Source organism: Tympanuchus pallidicinctus, unplaced genomic scaffold (assembly GCF_026119805.1).
Source record: "Tympanuchus pallidicinctus isolate F22 unplaced genomic scaffold, pur_lepc_1.0 scaffold39, whole genome shotgun sequence".
In the NCBI taxonomy this organism is placed as follows: domain Eukaryota; kingdom Metazoa; phylum Chordata; class Aves; order Galliformes; family Phasianidae; genus Tympanuchus; species Tympanuchus pallidicinctus.
The window spans coordinates 874,928-900,815 of NW_026294757.1; the positions used below are offsets into that span (position 1 = coordinate 874,928).

The window sequence follows — 25,888 nt, forward strand, 5'->3', positions numbered from 1 at the left end:
GCTGGGCCGCAGCTCACCCGCTAATCCTGGCTGCGGCCATGGGGGATTTGCGGCCGCCCGCACGCCCCGGCCCCATGAATGATTAACACGGGAATTAAGGGGCCGCGGAGACCCCCGAGCACAGCGGGGGGGGGGGGTTGGAGGCTGCGGGGGGGCCCTGCCTGCCCTGGGGCAGGAGGTGCAGTGCGGCAACGGCCCTGGGGGGGCTTCGCACCGTGCTGGGATTTGGGGCCATGTGGCGGCAGATTGGAGGTGCTGCCCCCCCCTGGTTTGCAGCCCCCCGCCCGCTCCCCATCTGTTGGTTGCCATGGCGATGGTGGCGGGAATCCTGCTGGGATTTTGCCCGTGTATCTGTGAGCCCACACGCGTGTGACTGCAGAGACATGCGTGTGCATCCGTGCACAAGCACACAGCCAGGCGTGCTCACACCCATCGGCGTGCCCACCTGCACAGGGGTGCACAGTCGATTTTGTACATCCATACCTGCACACCCCTGTGTTTGCACACCGTGTGCACACTCACACCTTTGCATGCTGTGCTTGCACACCCACAAGCTTGCACATGTGCAGTCTCACTCGCTGAGGTTCTGCACACTCCATGTTTGCACAGCCTTGTATTTGCACGCCGTGCATGTGCACCCATTTGCATGCAGTGTTTCCACATTTGCCATCAGTGGCATTTGCTGTCTGTTTGCACACCCCCATGTTTGCACAGCTCCACATCTGCATACCCTATATGTGCGTCCTTGTTCACTTGCACACACACTGCTCAAAAATGCAAGCTTCTGTTTGCAATCTCATTTGCAGTTTGCACTCTCCCATGTTCGCACATCCCCACATTTGCGCCTCCATGCGTTTGCACACAGTGTTTGCCCACCATGAGCTTCCACTTTTGCCACCCATTTCGCACCAACTCATTTTGCACACCCCCACGTTCGCACACCCCGAGCGTTTCTCCGCACCCCCCACCAGGCCCCGTGAACTACATCTCCCAGCAAGCCCCGCGCCGCCCCGCCGTCCAATCAGCGCGCGGCTTGCTGGCGGGTGCCAACATGGCGGTGCCCAGGCGCTGAGCGAGCGGAGCCGGCGGGTGAGGAGCTCTGCGGACGAGGCCTGAGGGCCGGGAGCGGAGCCGAGAGAACGGGGAGCGATCTCCCGGCTCCGGCCCTCGCTGTGCGCCCCGAGGCCCGGCCGCGAGGCCTCTCCGTTCCCACAGAGCGCAGCCATGAAGGTGGTGAACCTGAAGCAGGCCATCCTGCAGGCCTGGAAGGAGCGCTGGAGCGACTACCAATGGGCCATCAACATGAAGCGCTTCTTTCCCCGCGGAGCCACCTGGGACATCCTCAACCTGGCAGGTCCGAGGGCGGGGGGGGCCGCAGCCTCTGGGGCGTGCCTTGGTGGTGTGCCTCCGTTGCCCCCGAGGACACCATTGGGTGTGCGTGGCCCGGGGGTGGGACCCCATCCTCGTGCTGGGCCGTGTTGGAGGCGCTGCTCCAGGCCCCCAGGGCTGCTCCCTGCTCCCATTTGTGAGCATTTGTTTCCCCGGCCCCATTCAAGGCCGTTTGTCAGCAGCCCAGCCAAGCTCTGTGCCCGCCACGTTACGCGGTTTAAAGATTTGCCAGCCTTTATGGCAATTATAGAAACGTGCTGCTGGGTTTTGTGTTTTCTTTTTTCCTGCGCAGGCAGCGTGTGTTTGCAAGCCTGGGATATACAAAAACAAAGTGCTGCTGCAGGCTCACAGTGGGGCATTTAAAGGGAAAAAGCACCTCTGTGCTTCTCATCCCCTGAGCTCACGCCACGGTGGCCTTTTGACCCACCCACCAGTATAGTTGTTACTGGGTTCCGGCTTAGGATGCTGAGCTGACAGTTTCTGTAGCAGCGGGTTTCTCCTGGTCGCCTCTCAGTGCGTCCACCAAGGAAAGGCTTGTCAGCCCAGGGCTCAGCTTGGTGAGGATGGAGCTGGGTCCCTTTGCTGCAGGATGTGGGGCAGGTGGTGGGCAGCCGTCGCATCCAGAGCACCTCTCCAAGCAGCCCCCCTCAGCTCATCCTCCCCCCAGCTCGTGCCTTTCAGATTTCAACCACAAAGGAGGAAAACCTGGCACGAGCCACCCGGATCACGGCACTGCCCAGCAAATTGATGCTGACGTGCCTGCAGTGGGTAACAGCGTGTGGCTGGCTCGTGTTGACGCTCCCTGATTAGATGGGAGGGGAAGGCTGCCGTCAGCCTTCTGTCCTCGTGCTGAGATGCATTTGGCCGCGGTCGCAGCCTTCTGCCGGGCTCCGAGGTGTCTCCTGCAGCCGGGATCTGCCGACGGCTGCTGCTCCGTGCTGGCTGCGGGGAGCTGGCCTGCCCCTCTTGCATCTGGGTGCCCTGACCTACTTACAGCCAGTGCCACAGCCCGGGGCCTGATTCTGGGAGGTGGTTCCTGCACTCTGCACTAGTTCAAATGGTCAATTAAAGGCTTGACTGAGCAGATAGGGCGGGCAGAGCCCCTCCAGCCTCCCTGGCCGGCTGCCAGCAGCAGGGAGTGCCAGACGCACAGGAACCGTCCTGACCGAGAGCGGCCGTGTGCCCGCAGTCCGGCCCCGGGTACCAGAGCACAAATGGCAGGCTGGTGGATGCCTGAGCCTCTGGGCAGGAGGTGGGAGGAAGGGGAGGATGCTTGGAGAGCAGCAGGTGCGGTTTCAGGCCCAGGGTGAAGTGAATGAGCAGGAGGCTGCCGGTACTGCCTGAATTATTTGCAACCTTTTGCCGTTGAGGAGTAGAAACGTTGGGGTTTGGGTTGATTTCAGGGAAGCATTGTGCAGAGCTGTTGGACTTGGCGCCAGTTGTCTTTGCCATCTTGCCTGCGGGTGAGAGCAGAAACAAGGGCACTGCGTGTCCCCATGCTGTGTGCTGCCTGCCACAGGTGCCTCTCTTTGCTTGCAGAGGCTCTGCTCGAGCAGGCGATGATCGGGCCGTCGCCGAACCCACTCATCTTGTCCTACCTGAAGTACGCTATCAGCTCCCAGGTAATGGCTTTCCCTGCACGGTGCCCCACATTGCAGTGCTGCTGGGTGTCGCCTCGCAGCCCCAATTAGCAAGCCAAGAGCCCAGGGTGCAGAGCTGACAGGCAGACACCCCAATGTCTGCACCTTGCAGGCGTCGTGCTCGGCTCAGACGGGTGGGGGGCTCAGCGTGCGCCCGGGGCGGGGTTGTTTCTGTGAATTGCCTCTGCCTGCTGCACGCAGGGTGGAAATCCTCGTCCTCCGAGAGCTTCTGCTCTGCCTGGCAGCTCCGTGCTTCCTTCCTGCAGCATTTGATGCTGTCTAAAGTTTGTGCGAAACAAATCGGCGGTCACCTAAAAATGTCTGTTTGGATTTGTGCCGGGTCAGCGCCCGGCTGCGGTGACAGGCCGTGGGGCCGTGCCCTGACCTCGCTGCCCCTCGGCCGTGAGCACCGCGCTCGCAGGCAGCACCCGCTGCTCTTTTCCAACACCGCTGTTTTGGTTTTGTGTTTTGTTCGTAGATGGTGTCTTATTCCACAGTGCTGATGGCCATCAGCAAGGTACGGCTCCGACAGCTGCTGGCTGAGGCTTTTCTCTTTACCTGCGATCCGCGTATCCGTTTCCCATCCCACGGCTCTCACCAAATATAGGTCAAGTGTAAAATGACATCCTGTGCTGAGTCAGCAGCGGGCAGACGGCACGGCGCAGGGCACGAGCCCACTGGGGACACCCACCAGCAGCTCCCACTCTGCTTTGGGCACGGTCCCACGTGCTGCGGGCGTGGAAACTGCGTCCCTGCACCCTGTGGGGCCCGGCAGGCTCCTGCTCTGCCTCCCCCCACGCTGCCAGCACCCGGAGCCGTGCCGTGAGCACGCTGAGCCCCTCGGTAGGCTCGGCCCCTCAGCGGGGTGGCAGAGCTGGCGTAGGGCCGTGCTCTCCTTTGCTGCCCATTGTGGTGAGGCTGGTGGAGAAGCGCTGACCTTGACAGCCGCGGTTTCCTCCTTCAGAGCAGCGTGGGCTCAGTGCAGGCCCGCAGGCCAGCTCCTGCTCAGTGGGGTGGCCCCATCTGCTCGGCCGAGCAGGCGGTGGTGGCGCTGCTGCCGTCCCCGTGGCCGGTCGAGCTGTCGGTGCTCGCTGCCAGCCCCACCGAGCTGGAGGTGGGGACGTGGGCTGGCGCCGAGCCGCCGTCGTGTCAATGCAGCCCGTGAGGAGCGGGGGGGGCTGCAAACGGAGCTCCAACCCCCGCTGCATCTCAGAGGCGCCGCTCAGAAACGCGGCCTCAGCCCCACTGCCGTGGCCCCTTGGCTTCCCGCTGCCCTGGGAGGGCGCGACCCAGCTGAAGGACAGCCCTGACCCAGTTCTGTTCATCTGACTGCTGGGTGGCTGCCGGGGCGAGCGCCCCACTGTTGTTTTTTGGAGCTTGGCAGCCCTGTTTGAAATCCTTCTTTGTTCTGCTGTAGTTTGATGACTTCTCCCGGGATCTGTGCGTGCAGTCGCTGCTGGAGATCATGGACATGTTTTGCGACCGCCTCAGGTACGACGCAGCCCTTCGCAGCCTGCAGCTCCCACAGGCTCTGGCACTCGCCCCGTTGCGTGGTCCCTGCTCTGGCAGAGGGAGGCCGTTCCCCATCCCAGCTTTCGTCCTGAGCTGCTCTAGGCTGAGATGTCAGCATGGGCAGAGCAGGGGGAGCCTGGAACCCCACCGGCTTTGTGGGAAGCTGTGAGAACCCCACCTATTTTGGGCTATGACCATGTCCACGATACTGCTGCTCTGCTCGGGTTGGTGTAAGCCCCAAAGCCTGAGGGCTTCTGTTCCCTCTACGTTTTATTTCTCGTGTGGCCTCTGTGGCTTCCCAGGGCTCTGGCTGCACATCCCTGGCTGCCAGTGCTCGTGGTTCTGCCTGCGCTGCCCCAGGCGCTTCATGCAGCTGCCTTGTTTTGCTCCATGCTCTTCCGCTGGTGTCGCAGGACCCAGGGGAGACAATTCAGGCCACAAAAACTTTTATAGAAAGCTGAGAAATCTTCCTGTTAACCCCTGACAGCCTCTGCTGGGAGGCTGCTGCGAAGAGGCAGGCGGTGTGGGTGAATGGGAGGATAAACAGGGCTAAAGGTAGCAGCTCTTCAATTACACGGAGCGAAGCAGCAGCAATGAATGTGCATCAGTCGCAGATGTTGACAGGGAGCTGTTGCTGGCCAACTGCAGAGCTGGTGACTTAATCCAGTTCCTGCCTAATCTGATCCTCCGCTTAATTTGATCAAAACTTCTGGCCCCGATGATTTGTGCATCAGGAGGGGAAAGCGTTCACCTCTTGGAACACATTGATCAGTGCTGAGCCTTTCTTAGCAAGATAATTTGATTAGAGGCTTGGAAAGTTTCCTGTAGTTGAGCGGCCAGAGAGGAGCCTGCACTGGGTACACTTGATTTCCCCTGGCACGAGGGGATGCTCGTGGGCTGGGGGCTGCAGCACAGGAGCCAGGAGCTGAGCACGCTGGGCTGGGCGTGAGAGATGTCGTCTGGTTCCTCAGGCTGCCCCACTGCCGAGCCTTGGTCTCCACAGGGGCGTAGCTTGGCCCACGGTTGTGTTTCTCTCTCCTTGCAGCTGCCACGGCAGAGCAGAGGAGTGCATCGGTTTGTGCCGGGCGCTGATGAGTGCCCTGAACTGGCTCCTGCGCTGCGCGGCCTTCTATGCTGAGAAGGTGAAGGAGATGCTGGAGCAGGTGGCAGCAGAGGGCCAGATGAAGATGTGCCTGGAGCGGCTGGAGAAAATGCTGGGCAGCACCAAGAACCGTGCCCTGATCCACATTGCCCAGCTGGAGGAGACCTGTACGTCGCTCCCTGGGCCCGGTGGCCGTGCTCTGCTCCTGGCTGCTGCTGGCCTCGGGGTGCTGTCCTTGCCACCTTCCCTTCCCCCAGCCCAGCTCCTGCCGCATTGTCCCTGTGGCTCCCAGCCCATCCATCTTCCATCCCTGTTGCTGTAACTGTCTCCTCCTTGGCTCCACGCCACCCTCTGCCCCCTCCCCTCCACGCTGCCCTTGGGAAGAGGAGCAGAATTAATGTGAAGGCTGTGTGAGCTGTTCCCCGGTGTGCGGCGGGTCCTGCGCTCCACCAGCCTGCCTGGCACGGCCCTGCACATCCCCGTGGTCCCCTGGCCAAGAGGCCGTGCCAGGGAGCTGCTGGCTGGCGTGCAGATCCTCAGCTTGGGTTTGCAGAGGTGCTCTGACTCCTGCTCGGCAGAGAGCCCCCAGACTCAGCAGCCCCTCTGCTTTGCTGTGAGCATTAGAGCCAGCCTGCTGGCTTCTCGTCCTGTCGCTGTCCTGCTCCATTGAACACCTGCCCTCCTTTCCCAGCCTCCTGGAACACCGTGGAGCAATCCCTCCTCAAGCTAGAGGAAAGTCTGAATGGCCTCAGCAACTCCACGCTGCGAAGCCAGGCTGATGAGTGCATCTCCCTCATCAAGAGGTAGCTGCTGGCAGGGGTTCAGAGAGTGAAATGGGTCTGAGTCCTCCTTGGGAAGACTGAGAGCATCCTGCCTCCTTCCTCGTTGGCTCCCTGCTTTCCTGTCCCTTCCCAGCTCAGACTCCTGTGCTGGCGGTGGACTGGGGCCAGCAAGAAGCCCTGAACTAAGGAATGTGTTAGGGACTGCTGCTACCTGCTGCAGAGGGCTCTTAACTTGGGCTGCTTGCCATCCCTCAGCTGCTCCAGTGCGTGTGCCGGGCCTTGGGCTGAGATTTGGGGACTTGGCTGTGCCCAAAGGCAGTGCTGCTGGAAAGGGAGGGTGGGACAGAGGGAGCAAGGATCATCCCTGCAAGACTCCCGTGACCTGGGGCTGTTGTCTCTCATCCAGCATCCCCACCATGCTATCAGTTCGCTCTGAGCAGCTGAACAAGACTGGCTTCCCCACTGTGCATGCTGTGGTGCTGCTGGAGGGGACCATGAACCTCACAGGAGAGATCCAGCCTCTGGTGGAGCAGCTGATGATGGTGAAGAGGATGCAGGTACAAAAGTGGTGTCTTATCCTGGTTGACTGGGGGCATTTGTTATTGGGTACTGGAGGGTCCTGTCTGTGTGCCCTGCAGCGCATCCCCTCCCCGCTCTTCATGCTGGAGATCTGGAAGGCATGTTTTGTGGGCCTCATCGAGTCCCCAGAGGGCACAGAGGAGCTGAAGTGGACAGCCTTTACCTTCCTGAAGGTAGGCCCTAGCTCCACAGTGAGCACAGCACTCTGAGCCCTGTACCTTTCCCTGCGTGTTTGGCCCCTGCTGAGCACCAAAGCCTGGCTGAGCAGTGGTACAATCGCATCCTGTCTGGACTGCATGCAAGATGGCTGAGCCCACAGGCAGCCCTCCTGCAACACGCTTAGCTGTCTGGGGCATCTTTTCAGCCCAGCCCCACTTTGTTTTGTTTGTCTAGGAAGTTGTGGGGGGAAATGGTGGCCTTTGAAGGATGCCAAAGCAGTCTGTGGGCTGGCACTCCCACAGCTCGGTGGTGGGCAGCCCCGCAGCAGTCTGCCTTGCCTCTTGTCTTTGTGCCAGACAAGAAGGATTTATGTGTAATTTCAGGCCTGACGTGCTCTGGCCTGTGCTGGGCTCTGCAGCCATAGTCCCCTGCCTGGCCGTGCCCTGCTGCTCCTTGTGATGGTGGAAGGGCTCTGCAGAGGGGAGCTGGGAGGACAGTCCCCAGGGTGCAAATGCTGCTCCAGAAATCCTTCAGCTGGGCTAGCAGAGCAGCTGCTCCTTGCAGGCGGGTTTTGCTCAATCTTCTGCTGCCTGTGCTGCCGGGAGGTGCTGACAGCAGCGCTGGCTCTGCCTCTCAGTCATGTCCACATGTCCCCTGTCTTTCAGATCCCTCAGGTCCTGGTTGAACTCAAGAACTATCCCCATGGGGACAAGGTGAGGCACACGGGTTGGAGCTGTTTGCAGCACCGTGTGTGCAAGTGGACCGTGCTTGTTGTGACGGTGCTGGTGCCAGAGCTGTGCAAGGGTGGCTGTGGTGGGAAGCAGTCTGCGTGCTGACAGCCTTCCTCTAGTGGGGAGATGGTGTGGGAGGGATAAGTGGGTTTGTGTCAGTGCTGCTGCAAGCTGAGCACTCGCCTTTGTGCGTGGCAGGATTTCACAGAGGATGTGAACTGTGCCTTCGAGTTCCTGCTGAAGCTGACCCCTCTGCTTGACAAAGCAGATCAACGATGCAAGTGAGTGCTCGTGTGCCCAGGACTCACCTGCAGCACCACGAGCCTGCGGCTGGTCTGTGCCCTGCTGCCCCCAGCATCTCCATGGGGAGCTGCAGTGCTGGGGCAGCTGTGTGCTGAGCTTTTTGTGGTATGAAGGGAAGCACTGATTTCTGATCTGGTTCCTTCTTCCTGAGGCGCTGGCACTGCCAAGTGAGCAAGGCAGTGAGTGTCTGACAGCTGATCCGTATGTTGGTGATGCTTTGTGATGTCTGGAGCCGCTTCTGGCCCTGCATCCCCCTCAGAGTGGGGGAATGGAGGCAGGCAGGAGGCTCAGGAGTCCTGACTGCTTGAATCCCAGTCTGCAAATGGTCGCATGGCTCTGCTGGTCTGTGGGGGGAGGTCTGCACCCGCTGCTCAGACAGCAGGGAGGCTGTTCCTGGGGCTAATGCTCTGCTCTCCCTCTTTCAGCTGCAACTGCATGAGTCTGCTCCTGCAGGAGTGCAGCAAACAGGGGCTGCTCTCAGAAGCCAACATGACCAACCTGACTGATAAACGGTACGGCCCTCGTGGAGCCTGGTAGCCCAGAGAGGTTGGGGCACCTTGTCTCACTGCCCTTCAGGGAGTATTGATCAGCTGTGGTGCTGCTGTCTGTCCTGCAGCTGGGGCATCCTGGCCGGGAGGGGATGAAGCTTTGCTTTTGGTGCTAGAGCAGGGCAGAGCCTGTCCTCTCAGAGCTGGCGCCCTCCCTTGGAGGTGGTGGGGGGCTGAGTCTTGAGGAGAGAGGGGTAGGGTGACAAAATTCCTACTCAAGAGCCTCTCTTTGTGGATCACCAGCAAAGCAGACAGGGAAGATGCTCCGCAGTTGCAATCAGCAGAGAATGCCAACATCCAGCCAAACCCCAGGCTCATCCTGAGGGCCGAGCCGACTGTCACCAACATCCTGAAGGTGAGTCCCCTCCTATTACAGTGCTGAGGAGTCCGATCTCCACACCTCAGCTGGCTTCCAGGAGCACTGGGCTCACCAGGGTGCTCAGGAGATGCCTTCTCCCACCCTGTGCTGAGATGGAGGAATTGCCTCCAGCCTTGCTGCAGTCTCTGCCGTGGAGCTCAGGACTCCCCTCCTCCTTCCCAGGAAGCTGGTGGAGCTGTCAGGCAGCTCAATGCATTGTTGGTGCCAGCAGCGTGAGCCCAGCCTGCTCTGCCCATCCTCCCCACCGTGCATCTCCCCCATCCCCAGCACCTCCTCCTCCCTGTGTCTCTCCTGCCGCTCTTCTGGTGCAGACATTTCTCTTCTGGTTGTGCTGCCCCAGCATGTTGCAGCTTTCCTTTCTGCAGAGCCTGGGACTCCGGGGGTCCCTCCCCTTCCATCTAAGCCCTGCAGGTCCCTGCAGACAGAGGCCCTGTGGGATGACTCTGGCAGCTGATCAGCTCTGCTTCTGTGGCTGGAGTTTTATTGCTGCTCTGTAACATGCTTTCCCCGTGACTTCTTTCTTTTTTCTTTTTTTTTTTTTCCTTTTGTAGACTATGGATGCGGATCACTCCAAATCCCCCGAGGGCCTGCTGGGGGTCCTGGGTCACATGCTGTCTGGGAAGAGCTTGGACCTGCTGTTGGCAGCAGCAGCAGCGACTGGCAAGCTCAAATCCTTTGCTTGGAAGTTCATCAAGTGAGTGCCCACCTGGAATATGTGCTAGTGGGGCTGGGTGAGTTGGCTGCCTCTCTGCTCTCTGCCTTTCTCCTTCCTGAGCCCGTGCTCCCACCACATTCAGAGCTGGGTCTGGCTCTGGCTGTGCAGCACCAGCAGGGCTCTGGAGAGGGCTGGGACCTTGGGGTCTGAACCCCAGAGCATCCCACCTCCTTTGCTTCTTTGTGAAAGGGGTGCAACATCCAAGTCGAATCCGTTTCAGCTGTGTTAGGGCTGAAAGCACCAGCACAGCCCCGGCTCTGAGGCGCTGCTGTGTGCACGCCTTTGTTCCCCAGGCATCTGTGTCCTGCTTAGAGCACACGCACAGCACGCGTGGGGCTGTGATGCCCTCCTCACATGGCAGGGCCTGGGGCAGCGTGAGGCCCAGCTGGGAGCGTGGCATCGCGTCCGGGCTCTGTGCTGCTGCGGGCAGGGGCAGCCCTGTTCCCATCTCTGGTGGGAGGAGGGCTGCTTTGTCTGATGATAACGCTTCACTGCAGCTCTCTCTGCCCCCTCTAGGCTGAATGAATTCACCAAGCACATCAGCACAGAAAACTGTAAGTGCGTGCGCATCCGTGCGTGGGGTGGCTCGAGCTGTGCTTCCCCTGCTGCCACGTGCTGGGTTAAGCAGGGGTTGGGCCGAGCTGCGCCAGGCATGGCCAGGTGCCGGCAGGGATCTGGGATCCTGGGGGTCCCCAGTTCTCACCCATGGCACACGGGTGTCCATCCTGAGCTCCCTTCTCCCCTTCCCTGCCCTTGGGGCCCCTTGGGGCCGGCCCTGCCCCAGCTCCTTCCCTGGAAGGGGTGATGTGTCAGCACGCAGCCCGAGATAAGGACTCTGACTGCTTTTACGTGTGATTAAACATGTTGAGTGCTCTGACCTTCTGTGGCACCTGGGGAGCCCAGGGTTGAACTGGGGCTGCCAGATAGAGGTCAAAGCCTCTCTGGGAGCTCTATCTGGGAGCTGGGACAGACAGGGGTGAGGGAGGCACTTGGTTCTTTAGAGCCCTCATTCACACTCAAACGCTGGGGCATCAGAAAAGCACCTTAGAGGAGGCGGGGACTCAACCCCCAAGCTGACAGGGCTCCTGCCTTCCTCTCTGGTTGAAGTTCCCTGAGATCTGTCTGTTCTTCCCAGCCAAGTCCGCCCCGGTTCGGGCCCTTCTCTTCGACATCTCGTTCCTCATGCTGTGCCATGTGGCCCAGACTTACGGCTCGGAGGTAAGCGGTTCTGGAAGGCAGCCATTGGGGTTCTGACCTTGTGAGAGCAGCAGCCCATGTGCTGAAGTCTGCCAGCCTCCTCTAGCGGCCGTGCTGCTGTCACCGCTGCCTTGTCACTGTCCTCACCGCCCACAGCCGCCCCTCCAGCAGCACCCTGCTGTGGGTGAGGTGCCCAGCGTGTTTTGCCTGGTGCAAAGCGATGGAGCCAGAGTGGCCACAGCGTTCCCAGGGGCTTTTTGTGCCCCTCTTTTCCATGCTATGCTATTGCCACCGCCTCACCCTCTCCAGGCTGGCTCTCTTCTCCCAGCACTTTTCCCAGCCTTGCTCCTCCAGCACGGCACAGTTTGGCTCTGGCTGGTTGGGGAGGGCTGGTGGATGTCAGCCCTCCTCTGGCAGATGAGGAACTTGCAGCCCTGCTCAGGAAGAGGCACTTGGGTTACATGAAAATTTTCCACGTTTCAACATGTGTGCGTGTCAGGAGGTAAAATGATACCGAAACACTGCAGACGTGGAGAGGGAGTGAAAAACTTGGGTGGGGGGCTGCCCAGGGAGCGGAGAGGGGGAGTCCTGGCTGGCGGCAGCCTGGGGCGGATGTGCCCGGGGCTCTCCGATGAGGTCTGAGCCCAGAGCAACTTTTTCTGACCAGCTGCTGCTGAACAGATGTGCAACACTTCTGTCAAAAATAGCGTCCCTCGGGTGCCGCAGGGCTGAAAGGAGGAAGCAGCGTGCGGGATTCCCAGCTTGTGTTCCCCCCGGGAGCCCTTGCAGCTGGCTGCCAGCTGGGCTGCGTGCCCCGGCCCAGCAGAGCCGTGGGGGGAGCCTGAGAGCAGCCTGGGGGCCGAGTGGCCCCGTGAGAGCAGTGCTGGCCCCGGCTGTTCTCTCCAGGGCAGGGGTCCCCAGGCAGGTTATGGGGGGACCCAGAGCCGGTTCCCTTCCAGGTGATCCTGTCAGAGTCGAGGCCGGCAGACGAGGTGCCCTTCTTTGAGACCTGGATGCTGACCTGCATGCCCGAGGAGGGCAAGATCCTCAACCCCGACCATCCCTGCTTCCGCCCTGACTCCACCAAGGTGGAATCCCTCGTCGCCCTCCTCAACAACTCCTCTGAGATGAAGCTGGTGTAAGAGCTCAGCCCATCCGGTAGAGATGGAGGGAGGAGAGCAGCTCTGTGCGAGTGCCTGACCCCTGTCTCTCCTCTGATAGGCAGATCAATTGGCACGAGGTGTGTCTGAGCATCTCGGCTGCCATCCTGGAGATCCTCAATGCCTGGGAGAACAGCGTGCTCACCTTTGAGTCCATCCAGGTGGGTCTGCAGGGCAGAATGGGGCCGGCGCTGCACCGTGCCGTAAGGAAGGGCTGAGCAGTGAGAAGGCAGGGCCCCCACCCTCCTTCTCCAGATGCTGCTGCAGCCAATGCAGAGCTCCCTGGCTGCTTGCATGTAGAGCTAACGTGGCTCCACCGATGCTGCCCCATTGGTGATTGTGGGCTTGACGGGCACGGAGCAGTTTGGGGCAGAGCCTAGGAGCTGATGCTGGGCTGGAGCCTGTGCCCCTGCACGTGTCAGTGCTCATCCACATCCGCTCTCATCTCTAGAAAATCACAGACAACATCAAGGGCAAGGTGTGCAGCATGGCGGTGTGCGCCGTGGCCTGGCTGGTGGCCCACGTCCGCATGCTGGGCTTGGATGAGCGGGAGAAGTCGCTGCAGATGATCCGGCAGTTGGCCACCCCGCTGTACGGCGACAACACGCTGCAGTTCTACAACGAGCGGTGAGCCCCGCGCCAGCCGCTTCTTCCCTTCGCTGCCCGCCTCTTTCCTGACCTGTGTCCCTGTGCCGCAGCGTGGTGATCATGAGTTCCATCCTGGAGCACATGTGTGCGGATGTCCTGCAGCAGACGGCCACGCAGATCAAGTTCCCATCCACGGGCATGGACACCATCCCCTACTGGAACCTGCTGCCCCCCAAGAAGCCCATCAAGGAGGTGCTGACGAGCGTGTTCACCAAGGTGCTGGAGAAGGGCTGGGTCGACAGCCGCTCCATCCACATCTTCGACACCCTGCTGCACATGGGAGGGGTCTACTGGTTCTGCAACAACCTGGTCAAGGTACGAAGTGGAGCAGGGAGGCGGTCACCGCTTCCAGGCCAGCTCAGGCCTGGGCTCTGGTGGCAGGGCCGGCTGTGATGGTTGTCCTGGGTGCGAGGGCTGAGCGGGGCAGGTCCTGCCGTGCCCTTCTCCTCCTCAGCTCTGCCCTGTGCCTCGCAGGAGCTGCTGAAGGAGACGCGGAAGGAGCACACGCTGCGAGCCGTGGAGCTGCTCTATGCCATCTTCTGCCTGGACATGCAGCAGCTGACGCTGACCCTGCTGGGCCACATCCTGCCCAATCTGCTCACCGATTCCTCCAAGTGGCACACCCTCATGGACCCTCCGGGGAAGGCTCTGGCTAAGTAAGCCCCCAGTTCTCTGGACGCCTTGGGGTGGGGAGGTCTGAGCCAGCAAAGCCCTGGCAGGAGCTGTGGGCTCTCACCGCCGTCCAGGTGAACTCACACCTCTGCCCTGCTCCATCCCCAGGCTCTCTGTCTGGTGTGCCCTGAGCTCCTACTCCTCCCACAACAAGGGCCAGGCATCTGCCAGGCAGAAGAAGAGGCACCGAGAGGACATTGAGGTGTGTCTGGCACGGAGCTGGATTTGGTTGGGAGCTCTGTGCCCGTGGGAATGGGATCTTGCTGGAAGGCCGTGGTTGCAGGAGGAAAAGGGGGTCGCTGAGGTGGGGTTCACCACCCAGGTTCACTGAAGTGTCTGAGGTTTGGTCTCTCGTCCTTGGAATATGGGGTTTTCCCTTGGGGGTCTGTTCAGGGCCAGCCAGACCGAGTCACTGTGGGTGAACCGAGAGCTGTGATTCCAGAGCTGTGCAGAGCCCAGCTGGGTGGCTGTCGGCCCTGGGGAGGGGGCTGGGGTCCCTCACAGAGAGAGGCTGGTGGGGCTGACCCCCCTCTGCCCCCCAGGACTACATCAGCCTGTTCCCACTGGACGACACGCGGCCCTCCAAGCTCATGCGCCTGCTCAGCTCCAATGAGGAAGACGCCAACATCCTCTCCAGCCCCAGTAAGTGCAGGGGGGGGGGGGGGCTGCTCCCAGGGACGGCGCCGGCCTGCCTCGCTGCTCCCTCCTGGGTGAGAAACGTGCTTTGGGCTTCCTTCCCAAGCTGGCCAAATGCTCTGGGAGACAGCGGGGGGGGGGCTCTGCTCCCCTCTGCACAGTTACACCTTTCCAACCCTTGCACCGTTGTCACCTGTGTGCCGCCTGCCTGCCTGCAGGCTCGGGGTCAGCGGCAGGGTGCAGGGGGTCCCTGTGCTGTCAGGATGGATCTGCAGCAGCACCAAACAATAGTGGGGCATTTCGAAACCACGTGGAGCATTCAGATGCGTTTTGCCGACTTCCTGTGGAGCTTCTGCTCCAGAAGGTCATGCTTTTGAATTCTGTGATCAGAGCAAGCTGGGAAAGGTGATGAGGTGCCACCTTCCCTCCGTGCCACCTGACCCAGTGCCACAGGCATGAAAGGCCCAGGGAGGTTTAGTTGGAGTCGATCTCTGTGGGATCGGAGACCCGATGTCCCCAGCCCAGCGAGGAGGTGACGTCTGTGATGGCTGTGGCCAAATCCTCAAATTCCACCACTATTAATAATGCAGCCAGCAGAGCTGATGAGTCCTCATGGTTGCATCTCCGCATCCCTGAGCTGCAGGTTGCAACAGCCCCGGCAGGACGTGCTGTGGGCCCCCGTGCCCTCCAGCCCCCATCCCACGTGTGTCTGGGCTCCCAGCAGTGACTCAGGGCTCTCCTTGGTCATTCTTGTGTCCTGACTGCCTCACCCCAACTCCTTTATTTGCCATTTTTCCAACACAACAATAACCTGTGGTTTGTCTTGGTTTCATCACTGTTGAAATGCGGGCTTTTCCCTTTGTTTCGATATCTTTATTTAACTCTTGGTGCGGTTCCACCTCTTTCCAGTGACACTCAGGACTTTTTTTGGGCTGTTTGCTGCCGTGATGTGGAAATCCTGCTTCCTGCAGCAGCCCCATAACTCATGTGATTCCATGAGAAAACTGGGGGAGGGCTTTTGTTTCTTGGTGAGCATCTCCAGAGCATCCCAGCACGAGAGCTGATTTTCAGCAGCGGCTGCATCCCGTGGCTCAGCCCAGGAGCAGCACTGGGCAGCAGCACCCAGCAGCACCTCGGGGTGGGGGCCACACAGATCCCCCCCTTGGCTGCCCCCTGTTTGCTGCCTGTCATTGGCTTCGCCGTGGCTCTGACAGCTCAGTCCTACCCGAGAGCAAGCTGTGAGTGCTGCTGTGCAGCTGTGGGACATCTGGGCTGGCCCGCCCTGCTGGCAGCACTCACAGGATGTGTCCGGGCCGTGCACCAGGCTGAGCCCTGCTTGCTCCTCAGTCGTGACACTGCATTACTGTGCTCTCGTGAGGTGTCAGGGCCGAGTCACCGTGCTGTGACAGCCCAGCAGGGAGGCGCTCGCTCACTCACGCTCACCCTTGGAAATGTCTTTGGGCTTGGTCAGATTGGAAGAAATGTGCAAGAGCAGAGCGTGCTGACGCATCTCCGTCGTGCCAGGGACACGTGCGTGGATGGGCAGCTGGGGTCAGCCCTGCTGTGCTCCTCTGTGGGGCACCGAGGGCTGGGTGCCCCCCATGGCTCAGGGCAGTGAGGGCTCCAAGCATCCCCCGGCCCCATCCTGACGCTCTTTTCCCCGGCAGATCGCTCCATGAGCAGCTCCCTGTCTGCCTCCCAGCTGCACGCTGTCAGCATGAGGGACCCTCTGAACAGAGTGCTGGGTAAGGGGGGCTGCAGCCTGCTGCTGAAGGCTGGCTGTGAGCTGGGCTGACGGGGATGGGGGTCACCCAGCCACGCGGGCAGGCAGAGCTGTGCCTTCAGCTGCTGCAGCCCGCCTGCCCTGACGGCTCCCTGTCCACACAGCAAACCTCTTCCTGCTCATCTCCTCCATCCTGGGCTCCAAGACAGCTGGCACTCACACGCAGTTCGTGCAGTGGTTCATGGAGGAGTGCGTGGACTGCCTGGAGCAGGGCAGCCACGGCAGCATCCTGCAGTTCATGCCTTTCACCATGGTGAGTCCTCCTCTCTGCTCTGCCCCACGGGCCAGGGACACTTGGGGAATGGGGAGAGCGTGGGGGGAGTGCAGAGGAGCTGCTTTGAGTTCTGCACTTTGCTCTGCGACCCCAAGGTGTCAGCTCTGTTCCTCTTCTGCCAGGTTTCAGAGCTGGTGAAAGTCTCCACCATGTCCAGTCCCAAAATCGTCCTGGCCATCACGGATCTGGGTCTGCCCCTGGGCCGCCGCGTCGCTGCCAAAGCCATTGCTGCGCTGTGAGCGTGGCTCTGCCTCTGCTGTGTGGGACAGAGGTGCAGAGTGGCTGCTGGGGGGCTTCCAGGAGTCTGAGTGCCAGACTGGGGCTGGGACCCCTGAAACTCTCTCCATCACCCTGGTTTGATGCTGCCCCGTGTGAGGGCAGAGCTGCCAGCAGCTCCCCTCCGTGCCCAGCCCCCGAGGCAGGCTCACACGGGGCTGTCCGAGGCTGAGATCACCCCACTGCTCGTTGTTTTTCTAATTCATTCATTCCTTTTGTAGAATCTGGCGTTGCCTCGTTCCTCTTTGATTTTCTGAGCTGGTGCTGAGGCAGAGGCTGGGGCCGGCCCTGCCCTGGGGCAGGGGAGGGCAGTGAGCAGCAGTGCTGCGCTGGGCAGGGAGGATGTGGCACTCGGTCCCTACTGCAGAGCCGAACGCCGCTCTGCCCGCGGCGGGGGCTGGAGGAGGATGCAGGTGAATCACAGCACCTAACGGTGCTGCTGTGGGCTGATTCACAGGGATCCTGGCTGCTCCCAGAGCCTCGTCCTGCTTTCCCTGCCCCGTGTTCCCCCCGTGCTGCCGATGGCATCGCAGCCCCAGTGGGATGGGAGAGCGGCGCCGTGGGGCTCGGCCCCAGCCCTGGTTTGGCCTGGGGTGGTGGTGGGCGGCTGCAGCCCTGCACGAGGTGCTGTGTGCTGCTCTCGGGGCGGAGCGGGGATGCTTTCCTGCCTCGCTGTCAGCTGCAAGCACATTCCTGTTGGAAATTCCTCCGTGTGAGCGCAGCGCCCAGCCTGCAGTGAGTAACAGAGCAGCGGTCAGCTGCCCTGCTGAGCGTCACCAAACCCCATCCCCAAGGGGGTGCCAGGGGCACCCGGCCTCCCATCCTTTGGGCTGTGCTTTCTGCTTGGCTCACAGCAAAGAAGAGCGGCGCCCAGGCTGGGGGAGGCACCTGCCTTCCTTGGGCAGCTCTGCTCTGAGCCCCGCGCTGGGGTTCACAGCCCCCGGTCCTCGGCACGCTGGCACTGACCGGCCGCACACCTCTTTACCGTTAACACGGAGCAAAGAGCAGCTGCTCCGTCGCTCTGTCAATATTTGCAGCCCTGTGCGCAGCTTTGGCCCTTCCCAGCGCTTCACCTTCCAGGAAAGGGTTGGAGCCGGGAGAAGGGGTTTCCTGTAAGCGCTGATAAGGGGGCAGGAAGGAGCGCTGCTGCCGTCGGCTGGGAGCTGGCGGGGCACAGCGCGAACCGCCTCCGTGCCGGGAGGTTTGGGGGGTGCGGGGTGGGACGGGACCCCTCGGGACCCGCAGCTCAGCCGCGGTGCGGGGACGGCGGCGGTCACAGGATGTGAGCACGGGACGGGCGCGAGGCAGCGGATGCCGCAGCGTTTGGGGACGCGGGGACGGCCCGGGGCGAGGCGGCAGCCGCGTGGCATCGGGGAGCGGCCGGGGACGGCCGTGCGGGGCTCTCCCGGCCCCGCTGCGTGCCCTCAGCGCGTCCCCGTGGCTGCTCGGCTCCCTTCTCTCCCTGCCGAAGCTCCAGCGCGGTGCGCGCGGCTCCTGGAGCGTCCGCAGCAGCTGTGGGGCGAACGCCTCGTGGGGGGCAGAGAAAGGGGAACGGCTGAAGCTCCGCACCGCCACCGCCTGGGGTCTGCGGAGAGGTTTTGGGGCAGTGCCACCACCGCCACCACCTCCAATGCCACCGGCGGCATCACCAGCTCTGCTGCTGCCCGGACGCAGCGCACATCTGCGGTGCTTTCTAAGAACTTTCTGCCCACGCAGCGCCACAGGATGGGGAGAGGAAACGGCCCCCGGCTCACATCCTGCGCCCCACGCGTCCCCTCCCCGTTGCCACATGGAGATCTGGGCGCAGCCCTCTGTGTTGGCGTCCCCACATCCCCGTCCCCGCTGCTCTCGGAGGCTCTGTGGCATCCGGGGGTCCCGGAGCAGCAGCCCTCCTTCCTTTCCCCCCCTCCCCGGACAGCTTCATCTCGTGGAGGTGCACGCAGCGCAGATGTTGGAGCCAAAATAGAGTTTATTTCCATCGTTTTGACATGTATAAAAAACAGCACACGCTGCTCTGGGGCTGACCCAGCTGCAGGAATAAATACAGTACAAAACGCCGCTCGGAGGATCGGAGCAGCGGTGAGATTCTGAGATACAAACGTGGGTGCGGGGGCACAAAAAAGTTACACCGCCGTAAACAGGAGCTCGGGGCGGGCGGAGCGGAGCCTCAGCCCCGACTGCGGGACCCCGGCCCGGGCTGCGCTGCCCTCCCTGCTTATCCAACGGCTCCCAGAAACGAGCCGGCAGCGGCGGCGCCGCAGCTCCATCCCCGCACCCACACGGTGCTGCTCCAGCATCCTCGGAGCGGATGAAGGCTCCCCGCGGGGACACTGGCACAAACCTCGTAGCAGAGATACGCTTGTGTTTAAATATTAAACATGGGTGGTGCCGCACAGAGACCCGTGCACGGACGGCAGCGCAGGGCCGGCACCCTGCGTGGGGGCTGGGGGGCAGCGGGGCCCCCCGGCCGGATAAATATTAAATAGCCATAAATATTAAATAAGCTGGGGGGGCTTTGGGGGAGCGGCGGGCGTCAGAGGCGGGCGAGGTGCCGCAGCGCGCGGTACGCCGTCTCCAGGAAGCGCTGGAAGTTGGCCAGGATGAAGAATCCTCCGACCTGCCGCTGGAAGTCGGTGGAGAAGGCGGGCGGGGGGCTGCGGTGCTCGGCCGGGAGCGTCACCGTGTCCAGGCCCAGGTCCTCCATCTGCGGCACGGAGCGGCGGTGTCACCGAGGGGTCCGGGCCGCCCCCACCTCCCCGCGTCCCCGCGTGCCGCCCCTGCTCACCTGCTGCTGGATGTTGGTGGAGAGGTTGGCGGCGTCCAACTGCAGCGTCTCCACCAGCGCCGTGTGTTCGGGCAGCAGCTGCAGGACGGCTCCCAGCGAGCCCTGGTACGCGTGCAGCCCGGCGCGGATCTGGCTGAAGCACGCCTCCTGCGGGGGAAAGGCAGCGGGGAGGGGGGTTGGTGCTCGGACCCCCGGCCGGGCTGAGGCCGGGCAGCTCGTGCCACGGGTGCTGGCTGGCACTCACCGCCTGGAAGCCGCGCTTGTGGCACTGATCCAGCGGTGCCTGCGTGAGGGGAGGCTCCGGCTGCACCAGCTGCAGCTCTTCCTCCGTGCACAGCTGGAAGGTGTCACACTGCGGGCGAGGGCGCGGGGTCAGGGCTGCAGAGCCCGTGAAGCCCCATGAGACGGCCTGGGTGCCACGATACCCCCAGGGGATGCGGGACCCCCCCTCCCCCCCCCCACACACACTGTCTGCATGAGCACAGGACGGCGACCCCCCGCTCACTGCACGGAGCAGGGATGGAGCACAAGGTGGGGAGGACGGAGCAGCCCAGGGATGGATGGGGCGCAGGGAGGCTGCCGGCCACGGCCCCGCAGTGCCGATAAGGCTGGGGGGGGGGGGAGGTCACATTAATGGGGCACTCACCACCGCGCGCTGCAGTGCAGCCACGTCCCCCCTGATCTTGCGGGTGAACTCCAGGTTCTTGTGCAGGAAGAGCTGGAAGTCGTGGTCCCCCGAGAGCTCGGCCAGCGGAGCTCCATGCAGCGCCTGCCACGAAGCGCCCAGCACCAGCGCCAGCACATCTGCAGGACAGCGGGTCACACGCTGACACCGGGTCGCCCCAACGGTGCTCTGGGGACCCCCGTCGGGGATGGGAGCCCAAAGGAGCACAGGAGGGGATGGAGGAGATGCTGGGAGGGCGGAAGGGCCGCGGCCCCACGTGCCCCCCGGTGCCACCCATGGGTCTGCAGTACTCACGGGTGAGGCAGCACATGGTGTCCGGCTCTGTGTCTCCTCCTGCAGCACAGCCCGGCCCGGCACAGCGCCCTGCCCCGCTCTGCGCGCCCTCATCGATCGGGGCATTTTATAGAGGGCTGTGGGGATTCACACTGATGTGGCAACAGTGCTGATTGCCTCATTGTCTTAATCACCCGCATGCAAATCCTGGGCGCTGGGTGCTCCTGTGCTGCGCTGCTGTGGGGCTTTCCTGGCGCTGCGGTGCCACCGAAGCACGGCGGTGCCCAGCTGAATGCTGGCAGTGGGCAGCGCCGGTGCCGCTCCTGGTCACGGCTGGTCACTCATTAACTCGCTGTGCAGTAGGGATGGTGGCGGTGGCTCTCAGCCCCTCGCCGTGGTGTCGGCGTGGCTGAGGGACCACCGTGGCCACGGGACCCAGCACCTGGCAGCGCCGTGCCTGAAACCCCCACGTGAACCTTCCCTGCCGGCCCCTTCGGGGAAGCAGCATCCAGGGGCAGCCCCGGGGGGTTGGCTGGTCCCGGCCCCCCCGCAGTGACGTGGGCTCTGGGTCGGGGCCAGTTCCAGTGAGTGCTTCCAGGAGGATCTCATGGGCCGACGCCAGCTGGGTCAGCTGCTGCTGGGCACCCTGCACTGCCCAGGGAGGTGCAGAGGGGGGGTGCAGACACAGCGTTGCCCCCCCTGAGCCCCCAGAAGGGGAAGAAGCCCACGAGCACAGGAGGCCTCACCCAGCACCACGCAGGCGTTAACTCTGAAGCCTAATGATGACAGACCCCACCATCACAAAGGTGGGGAAAGGACCTGAAAGGACCTCGTGCTGGGAGCCCATCTGTGGTTTCCTGGGAGGAATCCTTCCAGCTCTGCCTTTGCTCTGCAGGGAGCAGCCGGGGCCGTTCCCCTGCACAGCACTGCAGGGTCGCCGTTCCTCGAGCAGCGCTGCTGCCTCAGCAGGTCACTGCTGGCAGGAATTGAGGCTCAGGGTGGGGTTGAATCAGCACCCAAAGCCCCCACCACGCTTCCAGGGAAGGAAGTGGCAGCCAGACCGAAACCCCGTGGGTGGCACTGCGGGGTCAGCAACGCGCTGCGGTTCTGCCTCGTGGCCACTCTTCCTCTGCTGACCCTCAGCCCCCCTCCCAGCATCCGCCAGGAAGTCACCGCTTCCGGGGTGTCCCCGCGTCCCTGGAAGGTGCTGGCTGGGCTCACAGCCCCGTCCTGACCCAGAGACCCCAGCCGTGTTCCTGCAGCAGGGACGGGGCTGTATCCATTCTCTGGGGCTGCCCCATTCCGGAGGCACAGCCCTGGCCGCCAGCCCAGCCCAGGCGTGCTGGGAGATTCCCAGATTTTCCCCAGAGGCCGAGAGCAGCTGCTCCCAGCTGCCAGCAGCACCCGGCTGTGGGGCCCCCACCCCACCTCCATCCCCACTCCGTTATCTGTGGGCAACACCAAGGCCCCACCCTGGAGCCTTTTCCAGTAGGGATGGGAGGGGAGGAGGCAGCACAGCTCCCCTCCGAGCACAACAAACCCACGGCAGGAGGACAGGGGGGTGTTTTTCCGAGTTTTATTTTAAAGTCATAATTGAAGCTTAACAAAGTCTGACCCCTCCATCAGTGCAAGAGCTGTGGGGGTAACAGTGATGCCCAGGAAGCCCCACTACCGCGGCCTCGTCCACAGGAGCTCCGGCTCTCTTGGATCCGTGTGCGCCCCACAGGGCTCAGCAACGACTGACCACAGGCAACCTCAAAAGAATGTTTGTTTATTGGGGAAGGGTTTCCCTCCGTGGGTGAGGGAACAGGAGATCAGGGCCTGTGGCTGGGGGCCGACGAACCCTGCGAGCCCCCCGCTCCCAGTACAGACATGCAGGTACTTATAAAAGAAAGGCAGAGGGGGGACCGGGGCCGCGTGGGGCAGCTCTCCTCAGACAGCATTTTCCCTAAGGACAAATTAAAAAAACACAGAGCCAGGCCAGAGGTCACGGGAAACCGTCGTCATCGTCCTCTGCCATCTCCTTGGCGAACTCCAGGTCCTGCTGCTCGCGCTCCCGGCGCTCCTGGAAAGCAAAGGCCAACGTTGGGGACGGAGCTGCGGAACGAAGCCGGCCCCATCCTGGAGCCAGCAGGGAGAGGGCGAGAGCTCACCTCTGCAGATTCCAAGTCCTTGTTGTAAGATTTGGGCGGGAACCTCATGGCCTGGAAAGCCAAGGGAGGCGAGAAGCAATGAGCTGAGAAGCGCTTCCGCTCTGCCCCTCTGCTCCTCCACTCACAGCAGCTCTACTGCAGCCCGAGCCAAACTGCCTCCTCCCTCTGTGCCACCCCGGTGCTCCCTCAGCCCCCCAGGGTCCCCACGGAGCTGCGCTGCGCTCACCTTGACCGACATGTTGTGGATGTCGAGGCAGAAGGAGATGCGCTGGTGGAACGCCAGCTGGGGCTCCCGGGTCGAGTAGATGTCGATCATCTCTTTTGACTGCACGTAGCCCTTCTCGTGGTTAATGCTGGCCTCAATCACGCCATCCCGGATGGCCTGCGAGCCAGAGAGCGGTCAGGGCAGCTCCACCTCCCAGGAGGCAGCAGCTCAGAGCAAAGCAAGGCGCTGGGGAGCGGCGAGCTCAGGACAGCGCACAGAGATGGGAGTCGGTGCCCTCAGCGCCCCCAGAGCGGCACGACCGAAAACCAGCAGCCCTGGGAAGGGAGCGTGGTGGGGGCAGGGCAGGAGAGGCCTGGCGGGAGCGGTGGGCAGCCCGGGTCCCAGCAGGGATGAGGCTTCCTGCACAGCTACCTTGGCAACGATGAACTCCGCATCCTCGGGGCTGTCGAGCTGCAGCTTCTGGGCAATGTCAGCCAGGGAGATGCGGGAGTAGGAGAGGCTGATCATGCGGACGCCTGGGAGGGAGGGGAAACACGAGTGGAGCCCCACACCATGCAGCGCAGGGCGGCAGCCTCCCACCAGGCCTCTGGTGGTGGCACGGTCCCCAGCCGCCACACCTCCTACCCGTCTTGATGACGTTGTGCCTCAAACGAATGATCAGAGTGTAGGTGCCATCGGCCTGGAACTTGTCCCCAAACTGATCGAGGACTTGGTTGAACTTGGCCAGGTTCCCGGTCCTGACGGCTGCAGGGGAAGGTGGAAGAGAAAACGTGAGGGAGGGAGGGAGGGCTGGGGTGCGGTGGGAAGGCAGGGCTGCCATCTGCCACCCGCCCCATTTAAGAGGAAAGGAGAAGCCGGCCCTTCGGAAACTGCTGACTGCTGCAGCAGATGGGCACCACTCAGACTGGGGAGAGGAACCCCAGCAGCACCCCAGCTCCCCCCAGACTTTCCTTGAAGCGGGATCGGGGCAGGGGCCCGGCAGCAGCACCGTACCCTGAGTCAGCAGGAAGTACGGCATGAGCGAGCGCTTCAGGGACGGCTGTCTGAACTGCAGCCTATCTGGGATCTCCCCGAGCAGCAGCTCCACCACGATGAGCAGCTTGTGCACCTTGCATGGAAACAGCTCCTGAGCCCCCGAGGCCAGGCCGAGTCCAGGGGTGGCTTCCCCACGGAGCGCAGACCCCACGGGAGCACGGCAGGCTGCTGCTTACTGTCTGCTTGAAGCCAACGGCCGTGTGCTGCGGTGCCTTCCGCAGGGCATTCGTCATGGTCCTCCTGGCCTCCGAGTACTCCAGCTGAATGGCCTTGATGCGCCCTGGGAGGGGGACAGCGTTCAGACAGGGCTGAATGCATTGTGGAAAAGCACATCTGACCAAATGAGGCTCTGCATCCCGCCTGAAAGCTCATCCCCAGCTGCTCCAGGAGGTTCTCTGCAGGACCGCAATCCCGTGTGCACCCTGAGCTGCCAGCACCACGCAGAACCTTCTGCATCTCACCTGTGTAATAGAGGTACCGGGCCCACTCGTTGTTGTTGGCCTGCTCGGGAAACACCGACTTGGAGACGAGTTTCTCTGCTTGGTCGTAGAGGTTGTAGTGGAGATAATTCCTCAGCAGCAGGTTGAGCAGCGTGGCCTGGCCGTCCGCGTCGTGGCGCAGCGTGGCTGTCCGCAGGCGGGCGTGCAGGAAGCTGCAGGGGAGGGAGAGAGCGTGCAGGGGAAAGGGAGAGAACACAGGGAGAGCCCAGCTGTGCGGGGTCAGCCCTACCTCCTGACCACATCGAGTTTATTCAGGAATTCATAGATGCGGGAGTGGTAGTAATAACACTTTGCCACCACCAGGTCGAGGGCCCGGCGGTTTTGGGAGCTGATCTTTTGCATCAGGTCATCAGACACTTTTTGAGCCTGCAGGAAAGAAACTGTGGTCAGAGAAGAGGAACGGCGGCCCGGGAGGAGCAGCAGGAGCCCAGAGGCTGCCCCAGGCTGGAACAGAGGGGAGGCAGGTCCCGAGGCTCCCAGGAGTGCCACGCAAAGGGCTCAGGTTTAGAGCCACGTCTCGGGGCGCCTCACCTCCGGATATCGCTTGCTGTTCATCAGGTAGATAACGAGGAGCAGCTGCAGGTAAGCCTCCACTTCTGGCAAGAGAGGAGCCGAGGCCGCCTTCCCCATCCGAGGGCGAAACTGCAGCTCAGCTTCTGTGTCCATGGGCTGCAGGGGGCAGAGACGTGCAGGATGTCAGCCCGGCCCACCCAGAGCCCGCATCCCATCCTACGCAGCCCCTCGTCGCCCTCCCGCCCCACACGGCAGCTGCCGGGGCTCCGCGGGGGCGCAGCGCGGTCCCCACAGCCGCACCTCCTCCAGGAAGCCAAGAAGGAAATCCCGCACGGCGCCGTTGGAGGTGAAGAAGCCGTTGACGGCCTTGTGGAGCACGTTGGCGTTCAGGCGGCGGGACGTGGAGGGCAGCGCCCGCAGCGCCCGCAGGACGTAACGCGGCTCCTTCCCCGACACGGCCTTCTCCAGCTGCTTCACGTGCTCCTTGATGTCTGTGGGGCACAGTCGGGGCATGACGCTCAGTGCCGCCCTCGGGGCTCAGCACAGCCCCCCGTCCACCGCCCCCCAATCCTCAGCTCAGACCCCCGCCCGCACGCCCCCCCCCGTCCGCCGCTCACCCTCCAGCGTGATGGCATCCAACTCCCGCTGGGGCTGCCGCTCCCCTCCCGCCTCCCCCGCCGGCACCGCCGCCGTTTCCTCCTGCATCTCCACGTCGGGAGGGGCGGGCGGCGGTCCGTCGGGAGGCGCCTTGGCCTTTTCCCCGCGCCGCCGGGCCGCCCCGTCCTGCTTCATGGCCGGGCCGCGCCGGTGACACTGCAACACGCGCGGGGCGCGCCGGGACGGGGCAGGCGCGACCAATCGGCGCCGAGCCTTCCCGCCAGACCTGAGCGATCGAGCGCCGAGCTCAGCGCCTACTCGGTTACTTCCGCCGGGGGCGCTCGGGAGTTTCCGGTAAGCTCTCGGGTATTTCCGGTCGCCTCTCGGCTGCTTTCGTCACTTTCGCGGCGCATGCGCGCTCGCTTGCTGCCTGCGCGGAAGCACGTGGCCGCGTTCGGAGCTGGCGGCGCGGCGCTCCCCAGCCCCGGGGCTGCGTGTGACGGTGCGGGGGGCGAGCGGCCGCCAGGCTGCGGGGCGCCTCCTTCCCTACTGCACTTTGAAGGGAGACAAGAGCACTGCTGGCACCCAGCTTTTGGGCTCTGTTAGTTCTGTTGCTTTAAGCCTGCTTGGAAACGA

General features: G+C 62.7%; 3 protein-coding genes across 4 annotated transcripts; 1 reads left to right on the forward strand and 2 right to left on the reverse strand.

The window, feature by feature from the left end:
- The first annotated feature begins 310 nt into the window (after nt 1-310).
- MED24 (mediator complex subunit 24) lies at nt 311-16,708 on the forward strand. Of its 2 annotated transcripts, XM_052700139.1 has the most exons (26): nt 311-1,089; nt 1,216-1,354; nt 2,929-3,011; nt 3,508-3,546; nt 4,447-4,520; nt 5,587-5,810; nt 6,335-6,446; nt 6,832-6,982; nt 7,064-7,177; nt 7,829-7,876; nt 8,093-8,175; nt 8,623-8,709; nt 8,989-9,100; nt 9,676-9,818; nt 10,356-10,393; nt 10,975-11,057; nt 11,996-12,174; nt 12,258-12,357; nt 12,648-12,823; nt 12,895-13,159; nt 13,319-13,500; nt 13,625-13,718; nt 14,059-14,158; nt 15,820-15,897; nt 16,040-16,188; nt 16,332-16,708. In XM_052700139.1, the coding sequence occupies exons 1-26, from the start codon at nt 598-600 to the stop codon at nt 16,446-16,448; spliced, it is 3,462 nt and encodes a 1,153-aa protein (XP_052556099.1). In that variant the 5' UTR covers nt 311-597; the 3' UTR covers nt 16,449-16,708. The 2 variants fall into 2 exon arrangements, with proteins under 2 accessions (XP_052556099.1, XP_052556100.1); XM_052700140.1 differs by having other exon boundaries at nt 1,025-1,354.
- Nucleotides 16,709-18,436: 1,728 nt separating this feature from the next.
- CSF3 (colony stimulating factor 3) lies at nt 18,437-20,265 on the reverse strand. Its single transcript, XM_052700022.1, has 5 exons — nt 20,250-20,265; nt 19,917-20,074; nt 19,515-19,622; nt 19,271-19,417; nt 18,437-19,189 (listed from the first exon to the last, which is right to left on the reverse strand). Exons 1-5 carry the CDS (start codon nt 20,263-20,265, stop codon nt 19,019-19,021), a joined length of 600 nt encoding a protein of 199 aa, XP_052555982.1. The 3' UTR covers nt 18,437-19,018.
- Nucleotides 20,266-21,790: 1,525 nt separating this feature from the next.
- PSMD3 (proteasome 26S subunit, non-ATPase 3) lies at nt 21,791-25,490 on the reverse strand. The gene is made up of 12 exons (XM_052700150.1): nt 25,273-25,490; nt 24,956-25,146; nt 24,674-24,811; nt 24,372-24,508; nt 24,104-24,294; nt 23,819-23,922; nt 23,601-23,715; nt 23,232-23,351; nt 23,019-23,122; nt 22,608-22,763; nt 22,382-22,432; nt 21,791-22,293 (listed from the first exon to the last, which is right to left on the reverse strand). The coding sequence occupies exons 1-12, from the start codon at nt 25,445-25,447 to the stop codon at nt 22,216-22,218; spliced, it is 1,560 nt and encodes a 519-aa protein (XP_052556110.1). The 5' UTR covers nt 25,448-25,490; the 3' UTR covers nt 21,791-22,215.
- Between the last annotated feature and the right edge of the window lie 398 nt (nt 25,491-25,888).

Excerpts from the sequence above, each read along its gene's own strand:
- MED24 (XM_052700139.1), top strand. The coding sequence starts at position 598 with ATGTTTGCACAGCCTTGTATTTGCACGCCGTGCATGTGCACCCATTTG. Across the intron at positions 1,355-2,928 it reads GGACATCCTCAACCTGGCAG|AGGCTCTGCTCGAGCAGGCG; the intron begins GTCCGAGGGCGG and ends CTTTGCTTGCAG. Across the intron at positions 6,447-6,831 it reads TGCATCTCCCTCATCAAGAG|CATCCCCACCATGCTATCAG; the intron begins GTAGCTGCTGGC and ends TCTCTCATCCAG.
- CSF3 (XM_052700022.1), bottom strand. Across the intron at positions 19,623-19,916 it reads CTGCACTGCAGCGCGCGGTG|TGTGACACCTTCCAGCTGTG; the intron begins GTGAGTGCCCCA and ends CCTCGCCCGCAG. Across the intron at positions 19,190-19,270 it reads CCACCAACATCCAGCAGCAG|ATGGAGGACCTGGGCCTGGA; the intron begins GTGAGCAGGGGC and ends TCCGTGCCGCAG.
- PSMD3 (XM_052700150.1), bottom strand. The coding sequence starts at position 25,447 with ATGAAGCAGGACGGGGCGGCCCGGCGGCGCGGGGAAAAGGCCAAGGCG. Across the intron at positions 25,147-25,272 it reads GGATGCCATCACGCTGGAGG|ACATCAAGGAGCACGTGAAG; the intron begins GTGAGCGGCGGA and ends TGTGCCCCACAG. Across the intron at positions 24,812-24,955 it reads TTCTTGGCTTCCTGGAGGAG|CCCATGGACACAGAAGCTGA; the intron begins GTGCGGCTGTGG and ends TGCCCCCTGCAG.